Genomic DNA, 20,516 nt, shown 5'->3' with positions numbered 1-20,516 from the left:
CGTTCTTAAATTAAATTTTTAAAAAATAAGAGTTTATGGATTATTATTTTTCTTCTAATTTATTATTTAGTTTCATTTTGATTCTTTAAATTTTAAAATTGATTTATTTTTTGGAAAATATGCATTTTGTGAGGATTTAAAATCACTTAGTGGTAATTTTGAACTGTCTTAAAATGTGATTTCTTATCATATAAAGTGAAGATCAGATTGAATCGATTTAAAAAATTAAATGATCAAATTAAAGATCAGATTGAATCGATTTAAAAAATTAAATGATCAAATTAAATCGAAGAAAAATTAAAAGACCAAATTAAATCTAAAAAATAAATTAAAAGATTAAAATAATAATTTAACCTAGTTTTATTTTGCTTGCAAGTAATATTAAGTAACAATTCCTTATAATTAATAAAAGTGATCATAAGAACTAATGGCATTTCATTACTGCTGTGGGTGCTTGAAACATTTAAGTTGCTTAGGTGTTAAATTATCAAAATCTCATCATCATCAATAAGCAAACTTAATTCCTTATAATATTATTTATTTAAGGGATATAGAAAAGGCAAACTAATCATTAAGCTAGTAAGTTCTTTGAGGAAAATACACAAAACAACTAGACCAAAAGAAAGAGGAAAAATACACTATTTAAAAAATGATGTTTTAATGTAATGTTACAAATAATGTTAAAAAAAATAAAATAAGAATCTAAATAATCTAATCTAATTTAAACACATTTTTATTTGTTTTTTAATTTTATTTGATTGAATCAAAATTGATATTATCTTCAAATTGATCCAAACTGAATCAGACAAGCACACGGAAGAACAACTTTTACATGGTGTTTATTTTACTTTAAAAGTTAGGATTATGACTATATTTGGTAAACCTAGTTGTTTAAAAGTTAGGATTACAACTATATTTGATAAAGCTAACCATAAACTAACTAAAACTTATAAACTATAAGCTAAAAACTAAAAAAAATTAAAAACTTATAAACTAACTAATTTAATTTAATCAAATAGCTTATAAGCTTGTTAAAGGAATTTATAAACACCTCAAAAGTCTTACCAAACATACAAAGCAGAATGTAATTCATAGGACTAGTTTAGTAATTCTTTTGGAATAATATTGTTAACGAGTAGAGTTAAAAAAAAAGTATAAATAACTAAAGGGTATTTGAAAAAGAATATATAGAGATTATTTGAACTCAAAAAAATAAATTATGACTCCTAAGAATATTTTCAACTTATAATTTCAATAGTTTTTTTTTTCAGGTAACTGTTCAAAATAAGTTCATTTTAATTTATTTCAATAAATTTCATGATCAAATTCATGAAATAAACCCTCATATGATAAGAATTTTTTTAATAAACGGTTAATTAAGTGTTTTTGTTAGTTAAAATACAGCCTAAGTTAAGCAATTTATAGTCTGACATTGAAATGACGCATCTTTATTCCTTCTAAGCTTTTTATGTAACAATGAAAGGAAAAAATGAAGCAGGATTTTGGTACACCAAAATAATAGAGGTGTGACCTGAGAAACATTACTGTCAAAACTTATATTACAATTGCAATGTTACTCTGCTCACCACACTCCTCTCTAGAATGTGTTACTTTGCTCATCACACTATTCTCTCTTGAATGTGTGTCATTCATTGTGTCTTCAATACAACGGAAAATGCAAGCCACGGCCTGTTCTTTAACCTAATTAGATTGGTGTTCAGTGTAGTCATCCTGAAAATGCAATGAGAATTTCAGAAAGGTAAAATTTAGCAGCCAAAGAGAGAAACAATTATTGGAACCAAAACAGACCCAGAATATAAAATTTACCGAATAATATGACATGCTTAACTATGACTAGGACCCAAGTAGTTAAATATGCAAATTTCTAGCAAAATATCAAAATTAATTTTTAGCCCTTCTAAAATGCATGGACATATTGTGACCATTCCAGACTCTTCATAACTCTGATTTTACAGGAAAATGTTTTTCCCTTGTTCATATAACTATTAAGCCACAGGAGGTCATAGATTCAAATCACAGTGCCACCACTGAAAAAATATAGTTATCTAGTATTCTGAAATTTCATTTACAAACTCTAAATACTAAGGCATCTTTTCATGTCATTAACTAATGCATCCGTATCAAATCAAACTATTCCTCATCCTAAAAGGTTTTTGTAAAGGTGGAAATCGTGCACAGGAAACATCCAAGTGTTCTATCTTCAGGTGAATGTTAAGCATTGCCTGGCAATTTGCAATTCAGTAAAAGTGTTGGTTTAACTGGTACATATGCCAGAAAGTTGGAGGAATGACAAAGATCATGATTCATGATTGATAGGCTTAATTAACTGTATTCGACTCAAAATTTGCTAATTACTTCACACTTACCAACATGTTATAGCTGTGAAGACTCAGTCTACATCTTTAATTTCAGCTTCAACATCAATTGCTTTACCAGAATCTTTTTCTGCCATGACAGAAACAACGGCACCCAGCATCATCAACAAAGATTAAGGATAATAACGAGAGGGGAGATAAGGGAGATCGTTAGTAGTATTTAAACACAATGTACTGTTAAAGGAAACACGCCTTGTGAAGATTACCATTTCTAGAACGGGTGAAATTATTGAATGCTTGTCCAAATGTTGTAGATTGGTTCGAAAACTTCACCGAGTCTTTCACAAACTCATTGCCAACAACTGATATCAAAATAAACTTCAACAGTGAGAAATGTCCACATTGTGATTTTCATAAAGACAGTGAATGATATAAAGCATTCTAATTTACCACTTTCAGAACACCACATGAAAATTAAACTAAGTATCATAAAAATAGGTGGTGGGCATCTCTATGAATCAAAAGGATTATCTCAGAAAAGACCATCATTATCTTCCAGGAAATTAAAGCCATCAGAACATTAAAAGATAATGAACTAAAACAACATATCAGTTTATAGTTCGAAACACTAACACTGGCTAATCATTCATCTTATTTTAGGATGGCAAGTCTGCTGCAACCTGAAGATTTTTCAATTTCATTTGACAAAAACACAGGGCTAAAAAGACAAAGTTACCACAAGATGTGGTTCGACATGTTTAAAGACAAAAGGAAAAATAAAGTGGGAAGAAATCCACAATTGTCAGTGTTAAGCAGCTAAATTGTACTTTGGAGGTCAGATCAAAACTAAGTTGCATGGATGCAGGTGAAGTACCGATACCCAATACAAATACAGAATATGACAAAGGAAGTTCCAAAAATGTTTTTAAGAATAAAAAAGTCACAACATATGTAGAATGGTCGCTAACAGTCTTGACTAAAAAAATCTATAATAAAACTTGCTCCAGTTAATTTTATAATCAAAGCTAGAAACAGTTCAGTGTAATACTTACAGAACACGATTGAAAGAATTTAAAGACATGCAAGCAAAATAATCCATTCTTACCAGAAAAAGGTTGACCACAAAAAGGGCATAGCTGCAAATCATCATTCAGAGAGGATCTGAAACAGATAATTCGACATTATAAAGTAAAGGTGGTTAGTTGAATTACAACAACAACAACAAAGCCTTATCTCACTAGGTGAGGTCGGCTACATGGATCACATGAAGTCATTCGGCACAGTTAAAAGCCAAAGTTTCAAGAATATAACTAGCTTAACAATATGTGTCAAACAAATCTTACTTGAAAACCTGAAAATCATTTCCACAATTTGGACACTGCATATACAACGAAGAAAAACCCAGTCAGTACAGTTTACAACTTACTAGTCACCTTAGAATAAACTACTTCTCAATACTCTCAGCACTCACAATAACTGGATAGCATAAAATCAAGAAATTGACATCAAAATAATAAAAAGGCTGGTTTGATATAAGATAACTAAAACATTTAACTTTTCTCCTTAAATTTTCTTAAACATACAAATTCGTCAGTTGGGGAAAAATGACTTCATGCTTAAACATTGAAGTATGTAAAAGCAACTGTATGCAATATAACTCAATTTATAAAGTATAAGTTAAAAGAGCATGAAGTTTCAGAGTTAAATTTTGAAGAATCCTCACAGTGCCTTGCATTATGTCTCGTCCTGCCCACAAGAGGAAAGCACCAAGACCTACTATTGGTATCAACACTGCAATGAGCTGCAAATGAAAAAGAAAAGGAGAAGAAAAATCAAATCAGTCAGTTGATCAATTTACATGTACTAATTTAGGAGAAACAAGTTTATTGGAAGACATTAATGGCCTCCAAGGAATGAAAGGACAATTCTTTTAAAAATAATTTATATTCAACAAGAAGAATTTACATCACACTATTTTTTGTGAAATACTAACAATAATGGTGCTTTTTTTTTCTATACATGTGAAATTAAAGAAATGAAATAAAAGCAGGCAACAAGAGATTATCCCCACGTCACCGAACAGGTAGTCTGGACGTGCATTGGAGCACAAAGTCTGTCTCAGTCAACCTAGACTTAGATGTGGAAACCTTTTTAAGCATTTTGCTGTCCAAAGTTATAATAACCAAGAAGACTAATCACAAATATAAGAACCTATTTAAGCTTTTCACAGACTGAAAATTTAATTCTTTTTTTCTAGCTAAACACTTAACAAGGTTTGATCTGCTCATGCAACACTTCTACCAGGGTAACTGCCAATTCTGACCACAAAAAACACAAATAGTCTAAAAGCATAGAGTTTTTATTTAGTAGGCCGGTGCACCTAACAAGTTATTGGAAATTATCCTTCACCTGTTTTTAATTCAATTGCCTATCCAAAAAACAAAGAACAAAGAAACTGCCACACTGAAGTCTATCTTTTTATTGCCTTTGTTTGGATATGTTAGACTAAAACAGGATTTATAACAAACTACAATTAGAAGATGGGAAGAATGGTGTAATAGGGAAGCACCAGGAGAGTGGAAGATTCTACTGAGAAGTGTAATAAGGTTCTATTAGGAAAACCTATTCGATAATGATAGACTCTGCCATAATAAATTATACATTTAATTAAGTACTCTCATATTTGGTTCCTCTGTGAATCCGCTTTTATTCTATCTTGTTGTTTTCTTCTTCTAAAGTGGTGTACTAAGTGAATTTCATATAGCAAAAAAAATCCATATATTGCATGATGATAGCAAGAGGATGAACTATGGCACAAGCTTAAGGTTGCTACTCCTACTCATATGAATTTCATAATAGCATCTACTACACAAAAAAGACCGAGTGCCAACCATCAATGAAATAGCTTAAATGTGGACTCAACTAAAACTAAAAGTACTAAACCACTCAGCACAGAAAGCTGGATAACTAAAAAGCAAGATGGAAATGAAGTATATAGCATATACAGAACTAATATGAACTTCCAATATATCAATAAAATTATGCTGATTAAGCTAAATATGACACAATTAAAGCAAACCAAGAGAGGGAATATTGAACAATACCCAAATGGACACAATAGCATCCAAAATCCAACCAAGTTGTCCAGTCATAGAAAGGTAAGTCAATCCAATAGCTAAAGCAAGGTTTCCCAAAATCCTAGCAGTGGCACCATCATCTCTTCCACCACCACCTCCTCCATTGAAGCCAAACCCTTGATTATTCTTCACCAACACCGCCCTCTTTTCCCTCTTGCACCCCTTCTCTTCCCCATTTTTAAACACTGCACCTCCCAAGAAGCACAAGCTCTCCCTGCCTACTCTCAGTTTCAAGCTATTCCCGTTAAAAGAACCAAACTTTGTTTCTATCCGAGAGAAAGAGCAAGTGGGTCTCTTGTATATGCCATGGTGAAAGAAGTTGTGCTTCAAGTTCGAACCTTTGATAGAGAATTGCACGAGTGTGGTCATGGGAAACATAAGAGAAAGGAAATCTAGTATAATGGACTTAGAAAAGGTGTAGACATGGCATTGGAACCTTGTAGATGATATTATTGTTCAGTTTCAAGACTCAAGTCCAAGTTGAGTTGTATGATGTATCACTGTTGGATTTTCCTTCACAAGTTCTCTCTCCAAATCCAAAGATGCGTTGCCACGTTAGCTTCAAGTGACCCCTCTAACAACATTATCTTCTTTGGTTACTAGAGATCCGTACGAAATTAAAACATGTTTTCATGATTTTTAATAGTTTGAATTTTAAGTTCACTTTATGGTTATTTCAAATTTTAAATTTTTCTAACTTATCATAAATTTAAAATATAATTTATATATTTAAAAATATTTTTTATTAGAATCTTTTAATTATAATATAATTTATACATTTAAAAATATGTATTTATTATAAATTTTAGTTATATAAAATAAATTTTTATCATGGTACATTATACATGCTAAAATGTTATATTTTAACTAATTTTGTTATTGATTAATTTTCCACACTTAATCCAAGCCCACAAAGCTTTGTGTTTGGCTGTTTGAGCATAACTTTGCCATTGCCATTACCCCTAAACTTCTTTATGAATGGATAATTTGTTCTTCCTAGCAACCCTTTTCTAGCATAATCCATCCCTCCCTTCCCTATTCATGAGTATAGGGTGTTTCTTGCGGTATTAGCCCCGATTTTGCATACCAAAATTACGAGAATTTGAAATTAATTTTGAATGTTACATTTTTATGTTATCTCTGTGCCCTCCTCGTATTTTGTCCAACCTTGTCCAGTTTTCAAACTTCTAAGGGTTAATTGTTGATTTTTTTGTCTATAATATGAATGATCCAATACCTTAGGCTGGAATGCTCTTTGCTTTACTCGGTCACATTTATTCCTTGTGTTACTTGGTTACATTCCAGAGTTTTCTTAACATTTTCTGTTTGTGGTTCTACTTTTCTTTTTGATCAATGCAGTTTCTATCGCTTTCCAAAGCCAAGGGATCATCCATGGCTGGGGAAGTAATAATTGAGGTTCCTTACTTTTATAATGTGTGGATTTAATTTTTGTGGTGTTTCTCGATTCAGACATTGATCATACTTTCTTTGCCTTTTCTTTTTCTGCTTTCAAATCGAAGTTGCCTGTTACAAGTTACAACCTTGTGAATCTCAATCATCAATGGCATGATCAAATTAAAATTGACGAGCACCTATATGATAAAAGTATACTGACTCTTCCTTTTGTAGAAACTATAAAATGTAGTATGTTTCATCATTTCTAAGTTCAAGTCCTGATTAAATTTTATTGATTTTATTTCTTGATATGATGGCAGGAATGGAGCTAGTATGCATCATGTATCAAGTTAGCTCCAGAGTTTTTCGTAAGGTTCTGAGTTCTTATACCTTTCTCTTTTTAACCATTTATGCAAAACAATAGCAGCACAAAAGCCACATCAAAACTACCCCGAAGGGCAAAAAGCAAAAAGAGGGATCTAGTAGGAGTAAATGATGCTCAAGTAGCAGAAACTCCTTCAGAATTCTCATTTGCTGTAGCCAAAATTGCGGTTGCTCAGGTTTGCCACTCAGTTGGATTCAAAACCTTCAAATGCAATGCTCTTAAAACCTTAACTAATGTTTCCACAAGATATCTGGAAACCATTGTGAGATCAGCTGCCTCTTTTGCTAATGCCTCCAATCGTACCAACTCCAACCTATTTGACATCATCAATGGCATTCATGATCTGTGTTCTGCTCAAGGATTTCCTGGTGGCTCAGTGATGCACAAAGTTAACTTGCTGAGGTCTTCAGCTCTAAAAGATATTATGAATTTTGTCAACCTCTCTAATAAAGTTCCATTTGCTAAGCCAATTCCATTCAGAAATGTTTTTCAAGTTAATGTGTTTCTTTAAGCAAGAGAAAACTCACATACCAAGATTGCTCCCGCATTTTCCTAAGGAAAACAGTGATCAGGTTTTGGTAAAGGAGAGGAAATGTGGTGAGAAACTGTGGGAAACATTCACTTGCTAGGGAGGAAAACAATGGCTTATTACAGATCAATGACATTAAGAGAAATAGAGAGAAAGACACAAGGATGGAATTGCCAAAGGGAAGAGAAAGAATGAAGTTTTAAATTGGAGGGGAGGAGGAGAAGCACATTGGATTCGACGTGAATACGATGAATGGGGGTTGTAAAGGAAGGAAACTAGTGTATCGGAATGACTGTATTGTTGAGGAAAATGAAGATGAAAAAAGATAGCATGATTATTATGGAAATGAAATGATGTTTTTTACTTAGTCATACAGACTAAACTTCAGATAATAAACACTCTGTTGCTTGTTACTAACAGTGACCATAGTTAATTATTTTAATGTTGTTTCAATGTCAGTGACTAGTGAAATCTACTTGTTTTGCTGTTAGAGGAACGGTAGCTGTTTCCCAAAAGCTCTTGGATGTGACTTTTGACAAACTATTGTTAGCATATTTGCATACTACTCTTATAGGATAGTACAGTTTCTGTTGTAAAAGAGAAACCTCATGATTTTGTTATCATAGTGACATGCATTTAGTTTTAGTAGCCAAGAATCATGCCTCCACAATGCTGGCAATGGGAAGATAAAGGAATGGTAGCTTGCTAGTTGCAGACTGCAATACATCAGTAGCAATTCTATTTGTAAACTTAAAGCTTGCATCTGGTTTCAAGTTAAGTTTGCAGATTCTGATGAAACTTCACCATGGTTGGACCATACAAAGATCCTTTAGAATGGCAATTGCTCAAGCTTACGGTGATTTTCTATAACTCTGCTCTCTGTTCTTTGTAGCATTTCCCACATCACTTGTACACATCTTGATATCCACAAGTCTTTGAAGCTTGAACAGTCCTGCTCCTGCAGCTAAAAAAACAGGTTCATGTTACTATGTTAGTGCACCTTATTATAGAAAAACAGTCTCAATAATGTCTTTGAGATGCATGTATGATGTATACTATTATAAATTGACCAACACTTCAATACGATTTTCTGATAGGCCAGATACTATTTTAGATGCATTTCATTTATATCAAGTATTGTCAATTAAGCCTATGATGTTACAACTAGCTAATATTGGTTCTGTCCCTAAACTTTGGCTGTGGATCACAAGACACTTTTTTTAGGTCATTTCTTGTTGTAAAATAATGGTCACTATAAATATTAATAACTTTTTTAAATTGGACAATCGGTTGAATGTTATATAGTTTTTGTAGTTAAATCGTATTTAAACCGATATTAACAAAATAATAATTACATAATACACAAAATAATATTAAAGAAATGTAATTTTATAATTTTATAACACTAAAAATTGAAAATGTTATTTTATATGTTCTTAACTTTAAAGTACACTTAGAAGTTCAAATCAAAGTATGCCATAGTAGTATTTAGGTCTAAGTTTTAACAATGCACAATAATTTATTAACAATAGCAAGTTTACATTTGGAATAAAAAATACAAATATTTTAGGTTCATTTTCATTTTTCTTAAAAAAATAAAATGATGTTTTTGTTAAGTATTTTCATGGAGTTGCATTGAACGCTTTTGTGCCAATTTTTTTTTATCGGTTATTTGGTTCTTTGACCAATTTCTTTTCATATCAGTTTTCTGGTTCATTTGATTTGAGCTCTTGACCAGTTTACCAGTTTTTCAATTAAACGTTGATTTTGTTTCCATTCCACCACTAATATATACTCACATGTGCATGCACACATTCAAATACATATATACTAACATATATTTTTGTCACATTAAAAAACAATAAACAAATATATTGAAAAATTACAATAATATAAAATTATAAATCAAAAACTTAATATCCATGTAGGGGATATTGGCCGTGGACTAGTTGTTTGTAAATTAAATGGTGTCTTGATTCTATTTAGATCAAGAGAAACAGAAAGTAGTATAAAATAAACAAACAGAACAATAAAGGCGAAGAAAGAAACATTGCCCAAAATAATTAATCTTTCTTTACAGCTATTATTAAAATAAATTAGTTAAATGATTAGATTGAGGAATGACAGAAACCCATTATAGTAACTTCATTAGCAATACCTAAACATTGGTTATAAAAACAATCAAAATAGAATATTAGTCTAATGATTAAGACTGGCTAACTGAATAGAATATTAGTCTAAATGGGCATTTTTTTCTATATACTTAGGCAAATAAAATCAGAGAGCGCAGAACACGCCAAGAGAAGCGAGCCAAATGGATGTCACATGGCCATTAAGTGACTTCTAAGTTTTCAGTTTTATCCCATTCCACTCGTTATTAGGTGGACTAATATATTCATTTTTTTTTATTTCAATAAATGGTTGAAGGATCGCAGTGTTCAAAAGAGTTTAGTTATTAGTATTATTATGCTGTGCCAATATTTTAGTTTACTTGTCACTCTTCTCCTTCAATTTAACTTCAAGTTTGAATTATAGAAACTGGATCCAAATTATTTTTATAACGGGTTTAAATTACATTTTAGATTATTTCAATCTAGTTTAGTGTCCTATATTCTTTTATAAAATATTATATTTTTAATTTTGTATATTAATCATAAAAAATTATTTAATAAATAATATTTATATGATATGATATTATATTTATTTTGATATTTATTATTTTGAAATATATACGTAAATTAAATCTTAGTTTTATACTTATTTTATTCTATTGTTTTTTATGAAATTTTATTCTACTATTTAATTTTAAATAATGTCAATATTGATTTATGTTAATAAATTAGAACGATTTAGTCTTGTCGTCATGCATTATCAAGTATAAATCTTGTTAAAATAAATAATCCTATCAAAATTTTGAATAGGCTAGATATTAAAATGAAAATTTCTCAACTTTTCATATGGACACTCTTAACCGCCTCAACTAATAAGTGTACATTTTGATTTGAGTATCATATTTTAAATAAGGTGTTATTAAAATAAAAATTTATATTAAATTATGTTTATTAATTAATATTATATATTTTTTAATTTATATTTATTTTCTTATTTTGTTTAGGGTTTATTGTAATATTATATTTGTAATGATAAAATATAGGAAATAAAAATAAATTATATTTTGGATAAATAAATTTATAATATTTTTTCAGTTTGAAAAACTAAAATTTAAATTTTTATTTTTAAAAAAATTATAAATTCTACACATTGATGAATAAAAATAACCATTTATCTTAAATTATATATACTTTACCCCAATGAAATTGCGGACACAGATTCCATTACGATAATATAATAATAATAATAATAAAAAGGGCGTCTCGGTGGCGACGTTTTCTTCTTCGCATTTTCACTTTTTGGTCGCATATTAATAATCGGAGACGGGGAGTGTAGTTTTAGAGAGAGAAAGATTGAGAGAGAGGAAGGAGCGTGAAAAGACCAAATTGACCTTGGACTTCGTCTTTCCTCTCTCTCCCTGTGAACTCTCGTTCCGATTCGTTTTCGTTGGTATTCTAGAAGCTTCTTCCACCATGAACAGCAAGGCCAACGTTTCCAAAGAGCTCAACGCCAAGCACAAGAAGGTTTCTCTCTCCGCGCTTTTTCTTTTTATTATTATTTCAATTTCGATTTGCGAATCCTGCATTCGCTGATTAGTTAATTGCCTCGGATCATTGATCGGAACTTGTTCTTGGATTTGAATCCATCACTGTCCGATATATGCATATCGCGAAGTTTTGAAAGTGAGAAAGTTTCGATTCTTTTTTTTTTTTAATGCGAATGTGTGTGGCGTAATTACGATTTTGCAGGCAAATGACTGAGTGAGTGAATGCTAGGTTAGTTTTGATCTGATTGCTATGATGTTCAGTTACTGATGGCTGCTAGGTTCATCGATCTTTCGTTTTTCGATATTTTTGGGGATTAATCAATCTGAATATTGTGGTTTGGTAGTTTGGATCCTTTTTTCTGATGCTTGCTTAGTTTTGGATATTTCTTTTGAGGTGTCTTGGTGCTATTTACATGCTCAATGAGAGAGTATGAAGCTATTAGAAGCTTTGCTGATGTGATTCTTCAAAATCTATGTCTTTATTTTAAAGAATAGTGCAACTTGTTCTTTTAGGTGTTTTTAGTTGTTTGTTTGAGCAATTGTAGATTTTTAATTTTAAGGAGGATTTAATCTGTGATGACTAAAGAGGTGGATTTGAGTCATGAAAAGACACTTGGGTTTTTTAAAAATTTATGGTGTTTATTCAGCTTATATTTTGAGTGAAAAAAGAACAAACTTAATTTGTATCTCAAATGTTGAAAAAGTTTCCTAGTTGGTTTTTCCCAATGTGAAGATGGATCATGTTCAGTTGATTAGGGAGGAGTTTTCCCTTCAGTCACAAGTGTGATATTTGTTTGTGAGTAATATTTGTTTGAGATCCTTAATGTTTTTTCAACATATGAACTTTAATTTGGGTTTTCATCTTTATTGAATGTGCTTGTGTTTAAGATTTGTCTCATTTTCTGCTTTCCTTCTCATTACATTCTTTACTCTAAATGTGCAGATACTGGAAGGGCTTCTTAAATTACCAGAGAATAGGGGATGTGCTGACTGCAAAGCTAAGTATGTATTTGGCTGGATCTGAATGATTTTATCTGGATTTTATGTCAGTAGTAAATCAAGCAAAGAGATACTAATTGTGGACTGTCCCTGTATTATGCATTTTCTGGATATATAATTATTATCATTATTGTTGTTGTTCACTCAACTTTTTATGATAATTTACTTTGCAGAGGTCCAAGATGGGCTAGTGTAAATCTTGGCATCTTTATATGCATGCAGTGTTCAGGAATACATCGAAGTTTGGGGGTACATATATCAAAGGTGATGTTATGTTCCTTGGTATGATGAGTCTGTATAACAGTGAATATACAAATATAAGCGATTAAGATCTGTGGCTTCTCTTATACTGCTGATAGCCTGATACTAAAAGGTTTTAGGTAGATCTATAAAAAAAAAAATCCTGAGAAGGAAAATGTATATATGTTGGCATGCAGAAATAGGGACTTTCAATTTGATAATATAAAGTATGTTTCCCTGCTCTGCATGTGTCGTAGCAATTTTAATGTGGCTAATTGAATGTTTCATTTTGAAAAATACTGCATTTAGTGTATGCTTATTTAACACCCTTGCTAGTAATGAGTGATAACAAACAAAAGGTTTCTGAACAAGTAACATCAATAGTTCCTTCCTTAAATGGAAATTGAAATCTATTTTTTATTTTTATTCTGAAAAGTGCTAGGCTGATAAATTTGGTTGACTGAAGTTTTCAATTTGATTTGTTACTTTTCCTTTTAAAATTCATGTAATAGTACTGACTGAATTTGATGCAGGAATAACTGAAAAATGGCTCCTAAGTCCGAAATGTAGGAATTTTGAAGTATCTAAAGACTCTCTTAACCACTTATGCAATCTTATATACTTAATGACTTCCCTTGCAGGTTCGTTCTGCAACCCTGGACACTTGGCTTCCAGATCAAGTTGCATTCATCCAATGTAAGAAAATCTGAATGGTCATGAGTTTGTTGCTGTTTTGAATTTTTCTGATGTGCATTAATTATGTAATAACTCCTTATATTGTTTTGATCCTGTACAGCAATGGGAAACGAAAAAGCAAATAGTTTCTGGGAAGCAGAATTACCTCCAAATTATGACAGAGTTGGAATTGAGAATTTCATTCGTGCAAAGTATGTCTGATGATAAACTCCTTGAATCATGCTAAATCTAAATTTTTATCCTTGTACTATTTGAAGTGTATGCATTTTGTTTTGTGCACCCGGTTTCAATCGTTGCATATATTTAAAGGTATGACGAGAAGAGATGGATTCCAAGAGATGGGAATTCAAAAACACCTTCTGGATTGAGGGAAGAGAAAAGTCCTTCACATTGGCAGAGGCCTGTGGAGAGAAGTGGTTATGCTGCTGTTTCTGAAAATAAATTTGAGGAAAGGAAGAAAATCCAACCATCAGATGCAATTTCTACCACAAGAATTAATGTTCCTGCTCCTCCCAGAGCATCTGAGCAGGTAATCTATTTCCCCCCTCTTTATTCTATTACTGTTTTTTGAACATTTTTTTCCTGTTGTTGTTTGACATCTTTTGTTGCACTACATGTGGTATTGCACTTGTATGTCTGTTCTTCTGCAATTAGTTTCATGAGTTACTACTGTTATACAAAGAATTTTGCATATTTGCAATAAAATGATTAGTTTTGCTTTTAGAGCAATTAGCATAGATGATTCCCCCCTTTTTAGTATAAAATTAAATAAATTATTTCCTTGTTCTTCTCTAAATTTTGGAAATTATTTTTGTTTATAGTGGTATGAAATAATCCATTTGTGAACAGGTAACTCCTATTACCAAACCTCAGCATGTGGAGAAAGTGGAACCAGTAGCACCACAACCACGAGCTCCCTCACCACCAGCTTCCCAACCACAAGCTGAAACATCAAAGCAGGCTACAGACACAGTTCAAAATATCCCTCCAAAAGTTGACTATGCTACAGACCTTTTCAACATGTTGTCTATGGATGGCCCTAATGAAAATGGCTCTGAGGCAGCTGGTACAACTACTGATGATAATCACTGGGCAGGTTTTCAGTGTATGTTTGTGTCCTTATTAAAAAATGGCACTATGAAAACCCAATTGAAAGTGTTGCTAGATTGTTTTGGAAGATTTGAAGTTGCTTCTATTATTTTGGGTAGAACTTTAGGTTGTAATTTTGTTGCTATAACTGTTTCAGCTGCTGCAGAGGTGTCAACAGCTGAGAAGACTAGTCCGCTGAAAGCAGCTGATAGTACTCCCGTGTCTGCATCTGGAATTGAGGATCTTTTCAAAGATTTATCTCCTGTGACTCCAAGCTTGACTCCAGAAAAACCACAAAAAGATGTGAAAAATGATATCATGCGCCTCTTTGAGAAGGTACTAGCCAATTCTTCTGTAGGTTTGTGTAAGATTGTGGAGTTACTTCTTTGACTTGATTTGCTTACTCATATTTATTGAATATGTAAATTCTTCTATTATTAGTTGAGTTTTTGTTCCCACCATGCCCTATATGTAAGATAATATTGAAGACTATATTACAACAAGAATTGATTTGTTGCACTTTATCATCAGGTGCTTTCTCTCTGGTAAAAATGCTTCTACCTGACCAGTGATTTGGATATCTGCAGGCCAATATAGTGTCTCCATTTTCTATGCATCAACAGCAGCTTGGCATGCTAGCACACCAACAGTCTCTTCTAATGGCTGCTGCAGCTAAATCTACTGGTGGGGATCCCAGGTATGCTGCTAACATACAACAACCTAGGCCACCAAATGTTCCTATCCAAAGTTGGCCAGCTACTGGCTACTCAATTCCTGGAGTAATGCCCATGGGTGGTCAGGGAGACCTGCAAAAACTTATGCAGGTTAGGACTGAAGTAATCCAAATGTTAATTGATGAATGCTTAGCTTTGTCCAGCAACTAACTTGTTTCTCCCCTTTCAGGGTCAGCCTAGGAACATGACCCCAGCACACTTTGCAGGGAGCTCTGTTCAATATCCACCATCCAGGTATGTCATTGGTTTGCATGCTTAACACCAAATTAATATGTTCAATAACTTGTAGGAATTTTTTACTGGAATATTACCTGATGTTGGTCCAAAGAAATTCTGAATAATCCTAGGTTTGATAATTGGTTACAATCAAATTTGGTCCCACCAGCCAAAACAAATTAGAGTATAGACTGTTGTACGAAAAGGCTATTTTTGAGGGTTCTGTTTCCATTACCACTTTGACTGTCCACGATTGATCCTCTGTTCATTAAGTATTTTCATTTTGTAATTGAGGGTGGTGCCATTAGCATTGAAAAATTAATCACATAAATCAAAGTCGTACGTGATGCTATCAATTTATACATATGTTTGGATCTTATTAGCATTGAAAAATTAATCACATAAATCAAATTTATACTATTTCATTATTTTTAGTCATCTATATTTGATTTTATACATTATCCACCATGCTCTTGTTCACCAAAGGGAACACACAAACTTGTTTTCACCATTGATTCCCTAGTATTCTTTTCTTTATGTCTTTGCATCTTGTTACCTCCCAACTTGGTTCAAGCTTTTAATGCATTTTCTGTCAATAGCCCTCTTTTTTGTTGTTGACCAAGTTGACATTTGATGCACAGTTTCTATGGTATGGGTCAAGTTGCTCCTCCAGTTAACGGTATGATGACGACAATGGGAGTGAATAAACCTCAGTCAGGAGCTCCTGCAGTGTCATCTAGCCCTACACAGTCTGCGAAGGATTATGATTTTTCCTCCTTAACACAGGGGATGTTTACGAAACAGTGATTGGTCTTTTTTGTTGGGCAATGCCAGCAATGTCATATACCATAGAAGATTAGTTAAAATTACAGCAAGTGCGCTTTCTTTTCTCATTTTTCCCTTGAGCTGTCATTGGGGTTGTAACCCATTTGTAGAGAGCTAGTTCAGGTTTTTCCTCGTTCATTTCAGGTGATTGCTTCATTTGTATCCGTAGTTGTATTCAGTATTTATACTTATTTATTCACAATAAAAAGTTAGTGATCTTTACTATATATTCCTTCCTTTGCTTCTATATCGTTTTGATGTTTGGTACATATCATCATACAATGAAAATTTCATTCTAAAATAGCGGCGAGGTAAACATTTTATGCTAAAGATAGTTTGGTCTATCATTCCTAGAAAATTATCATTTATAATAATTATTTGATATATTTATTATGATTTTTTATTAATTGGTAGTATAATTTTTTTTACGAATATATTAAATGAGTACTAATGGTTAAAAAATAAATTAAATACAAAGTAGATTGTTTAAACTTTTGAAGTAATAAATGTCTTATAAAGGATTTTTATTTTTTTAATCCATAAAAATTGAAGATAAGATAGAGGGATTTATAACAACTTATGGACTTTATTCAATCTTTTATACCGAATCCCCTCATTCTATAAAGGAATTGTTTAAACTTTTATTTTTTTACTCTTTATTAATCGGTTTTATAATGTTTATTAGTAGGAATTTTTTTCCATAAAAATTCAGTAATACACCTTTTTTTTTCTGTTGAAGTCTTTTTAATTCTCAAGAAGTTATAATTGTATGAAATAATGCCAACTGATCGTAACTGTAGCCTTTGCCCTGCAGCTGTGTCTGGAATATACTTTTTATGGTAGTTTTAGGTATGGGTAAAATTTAGAAATACTATTTTGGTGTTATTTTTTAAACTAAAATTTGAGTTTTATTTTGATAATTTATGGTCATCATTAAAAATGAATCTTATTTACTAGGTAAATCTTTAATTTTAATTAAAATGTAACATTCAAAAATGTTTAATGTACTTTATTATAATTGTGTACTTATTTGGGAGACTAAGATCTCACTCCTAGATTAACTCATTTTTCTTTTTATATTCTTTCTCATTCCTAATTATATAGGGATTTTCACAAAATTGTAAGAAAAGTTGATTCGTTAAGATTTTGCATTTTGTTTTTAAATTTTGATTATCATTATTATGGGTGTGTTATTATATTCAAATTTAAATTATAGTAATTATTAATTTTTAAAAAATTATATTGTATTATTATTATGTTATCGTTCTTAAATTCTAATTAAATTAATTTTATTGTAAGCTCTAATATATTTTATTATCTTTAACATGTTATTGTTTTAATTATAATATTATCTTTAATTTAAATCAAATTATATGTTATTTCATATTTTCATGTTAATTTGATTTATTCAAAGAATACAACAAAGTAAATTTAATTTATATAATTAAATAATTGCGTAAATAATAGTTATCGGCAAGTATTTCCAAGAATTAAAGGCTAGCTACCTTTAATTTTATTCTCATTCTATTATTATTATATTATTTTTTTCTGATGTATGGTAAGAAAATATCGTCTCGTAATGCACTATCCAAAATTTGAGTCCGTCAACTTTTTCACATTTATATAGATAATAGAATAGTGTTGGTGAATAACATGACAAAAAGTGTGCTCACGAGGGGATATTTGTATGAACAAATAATACATACGTTCACGATATAAAGTATAATAATTATCCAATAACACGTTATCAAGATAATTTTATTTTGAATAAAAAAATCAAGATTTTTTTATTTTTATAATAATTATCTTAAAATTTATATTAAAAATACTTTTTTCATTGTATATGCATTATATGACAAAACAACACAAATAAAAGTTTTATAAATATGAATAAATATGTAGATAACCATGGGAATTTAATTTAGCATCGATGAAGATGAAACACTTATTGGGGTCCGGGAGACCGCTTCAACCTATTGATGTGAAACACAATGCAAGAAATAAAAAAAAAAAGAGCATAAAGAGCAAGGAAAATCCTTTATATATAATTCATAAAGAACTAACTTGGTGATTCTCACTCTTTCCAGAAAACACAATATCTCTAATAAGCAAAAAATTGCAGAGCTTGGGGAAGCTCCCTTTCAGCCAAAGTTGATGGCATGAAACGGTGGAAAAGTTGCTAGAAGGCGCAGCTTCAAAACCAATCAGATATCAGGCTGCAAGTTATGAAAAATTATTATATGATATAGTATTATCAATTTATCATAGTCCTAATTAGAATTTACATAGTACAAACTTGAGTGTTATTAAATTTTTTATAATTTTTTTTTAAAATCACATAAACATTGACTAAGATCATAAATATATAATAATTCCATACACTCTAATAATTTTTCCCTTAATACGGGTTTCAAGGTAACAAGGCAGGCACATATAGATTTGAATCGAGGACACTGGAGATACTCTTTTTTCTTTTGTACATAGTTTATTTTGATCAAATTAAATAGCTTATAAGTTAGTAAAAGAAAGTTCTAAACTCCCAAAAGACTTATCAAACACACTAATCTTTATTTTTTCATTTTCATACCAAAACCATAATGTGTCTGATTCTCATCATTTGTTTGGGATATTATCGCATTCAGGCTTTTATATGTTGTATCCACAATGAAGTTTACTAACATAAAGTTCAGTTAACTGTTATACTAGCCGGTGTTTGGATACTTGCGCCAAGTAATTAATAAAAAATGAAATTAAAAGTATAATAATTAAACAAAGAAGAATTGAAAATTTTCGCGGTACTCCTGATATTGGAGATGCCCTAATTGACCAATGTAACGGTACTCCACATAAGCTAATGGTCATATTAATATCATCACTCACCAACAAAATATGACCACGTAATTCTTGCCTATTCCTCTTCTTGGACTTGGACGATAACAAAGTGAAATAATACTACCACCAACAGAAATTTTTTATGTTGATTTGATTTCTTTAAAGTGTTATATTTCTTTATATATTTTTAATGTTTAGTTTCATTGCCTCAAACAAATACAAAATAATGTATTAATATTGATGATATGCATGCATATCTGACATTATATAACATATATAGTTTTAGGTGAAATAGTTAACCAGTTCCATAATATATATATATATATATATATATATATATATATATATATATATATATATATATGTATGTATGTATCACGTTTCAAAACTAAAACATTAACCATACATTTCGATTAATGATTAGGTCATATGTGAAGTGGCACATCACAGGTGCCACCTATGATAACTACACATAAGTGTTAATGCATGTGAATGTGTATAAAAGTTTTTCCAATAAGTAAACTGTTTTTTATCCTAATTTTAAAGATATCCGTATGTTGTATGATATATTTACCAGTTGCAATATTATACTGTTTTGTTGACATTATTTCTATGTTAAGGATGTAAGAGTAGTATTTTTATTTTATTTCTATAACTTTAATATACTCTTTTTGTATTTGTTCGTTAAAATTTTTTACAGAAAGTAAAGAATATAATTGGAGCCTCTAGATTTTAAGCCAAATGCTTAGCCTGAGCCTACAATTACTTGACCTTTTGGTCAAACTAATTTACAAGTTAGACAAAGTAGTTTATAAATTACTAAAATGGCTTATCAAACATTACCTTAATGATGTTCTCTTATATATAGAGAGAGACTGACCCACACATTCCAAATGAGAAAAGATAAACATAATTATGAATCTCAAACAATGTCAAGCTTTGAGACTAACCTAGCTTTAGAACTTGACATTGATTGAAACAATTACATAAAATATATATTATAGCATTTATTATTATCTTTCCCATTATGATAAGTGTTTAAAGCATTTAGAATTTACATTAAAAAAAAAGATATAAGTAAAAAGATAATAATTAACTACTATTATGTTGAAGTTTTTTTTTTTGTGTGTGCATGTTGAAGTTCTAAATAAACATATACTTCCTCCGGTCTGGTTTATAAGAGAAACAAAGCTATTTTATGTTTATTAAAAAAATAGTTAATTTCATTTAATTGTGTTAATTTTAATTAAAAATAATTTTTTTAACTTTTCATTTGTCTGATTAAATAAGATAAAAGTAGTTCAAATTTGTTTATGCGTTAAGACCAAGATACTATGATTTTTTTTCTTATAAATAAGACTGGAAAGTGTAAATAAAAATAAAAATCTTTTAAAAATAGGTAAATAACTTAAAATAAACAAAAGAACATTAGTATTAAGAAGTGG

At 30.7% G+C, this 20,516-nt stretch overlaps 2 protein-coding genes and 1 pseudogene across 2 annotated transcripts; 2 read left to right on the top strand and 1 right to left on the bottom strand.

The window, feature by feature from the left end:
* Positions 1-1,427: 1,427 nt before the first annotated feature.
* On the bottom strand, positions 1,428-5,959 carry LOC114380106. The gene is made up of 7 exons (XM_028339041.1): positions 5,441-5,959; positions 4,060-4,137; positions 3,680-3,714; positions 3,442-3,497; positions 2,603-2,698; positions 2,388-2,466; positions 1,428-1,731 (listed from the first exon to the last, which is right to left on the bottom strand). The coding sequence occupies exons 1-6, from the start codon at positions 5,849-5,851 to the stop codon at positions 2,411-2,413; spliced, it is 732 nt and encodes a 243-aa protein (XP_028194842.1). The 5' UTR covers positions 5,852-5,959; the 3' UTR covers positions 1,428-1,731; positions 2,388-2,410.
* A 1,235-nt stretch (positions 5,960-7,194) lies between these two features.
* Positions 7,195-8,190, top strand: LOC114379329 (annotated as a pseudogene).
* A 3,004-nt stretch (positions 8,191-11,194) lies between these two features.
* On the top strand, positions 11,195-16,466 carry LOC114380112 (ADP-ribosylation factor GTPase-activating protein AGD5-like). Its single transcript, XM_028339046.1, has 11 exons — positions 11,195-11,417; positions 12,384-12,442; positions 12,613-12,703; positions 13,321-13,375; positions 13,476-13,566; positions 13,685-13,904; positions 14,225-14,480; positions 14,622-14,800; positions 15,052-15,288; positions 15,368-15,432; positions 16,056-16,466. The coding sequence occupies exons 1-11, from the start codon at positions 11,367-11,369 to the stop codon at positions 16,219-16,221; spliced, it is 1,470 nt and encodes a 489-aa protein (XP_028194847.1). The 5' UTR covers positions 11,195-11,366; the 3' UTR covers positions 16,222-16,466.
* Positions 16,467-20,516: the final 4,050 nt, after the last annotated feature.

This window comes from Glycine soja, chromosome 12, assembly GCF_004193775.1.
Source record: "Glycine soja cultivar W05 chromosome 12, ASM419377v2, whole genome shotgun sequence".
In the NCBI taxonomy this organism is placed as follows: Eukaryota; Viridiplantae; Streptophyta; class Magnoliopsida; order Fabales; family Fabaceae; genus Glycine; species Glycine soja.
Note: the sequence above shows the minus strand (reverse complement) of the source record. Positions and strands in the feature narration are given on the sequence as shown.

What these genes read in the sequence shown, in the direction of transcription:
- LOC114380106 (XM_028339041.1), bottom strand. Translation starts at nt 5,851, where the DNA reads ATGTTTCCCATGACCACACTCGTGCAATTCTCTATCAAAGGTTCGAAC. An exon ending in AATGATTTTCAGGTTTTCAA is followed by an intron (nt 3,498 to 3,679) that starts GTAAGATTTGTT and finishes TATCTGTTTCAG; the next exon opens with ATCCTCTCTGAATGATGATT. An exon ending in TTTCACCCGTTCTAGAAATG is followed by an intron (nt 2,467 to 2,602) that starts GTAATCTTCACA and finishes CTGTCATGGCAG; the next exon opens with AAAAAGATTCTGGTAAAGCA.
- LOC114380112 (XM_028339046.1), top strand. Translation starts at nt 11,367, where the DNA reads ATGAACAGCAAGGCCAACGTTTCCAAAGAGCTCAACGCCAAGCACAAG. An exon ending in TCAAGTTGCATTCATCCAAT is followed by an intron (nt 13,376 to 13,475) that starts GTAAGAAAATCT and finishes GATCCTGTACAG; the next exon opens with CAATGGGAAACGAAAAAGCA. An exon ending in TCATGCGCCTCTTTGAGAAG is followed by an intron (nt 14,801 to 15,051) that starts GTACTAGCCAAT and finishes GGATATCTGCAG; the next exon opens with GCCAATATAGTGTCTCCATT.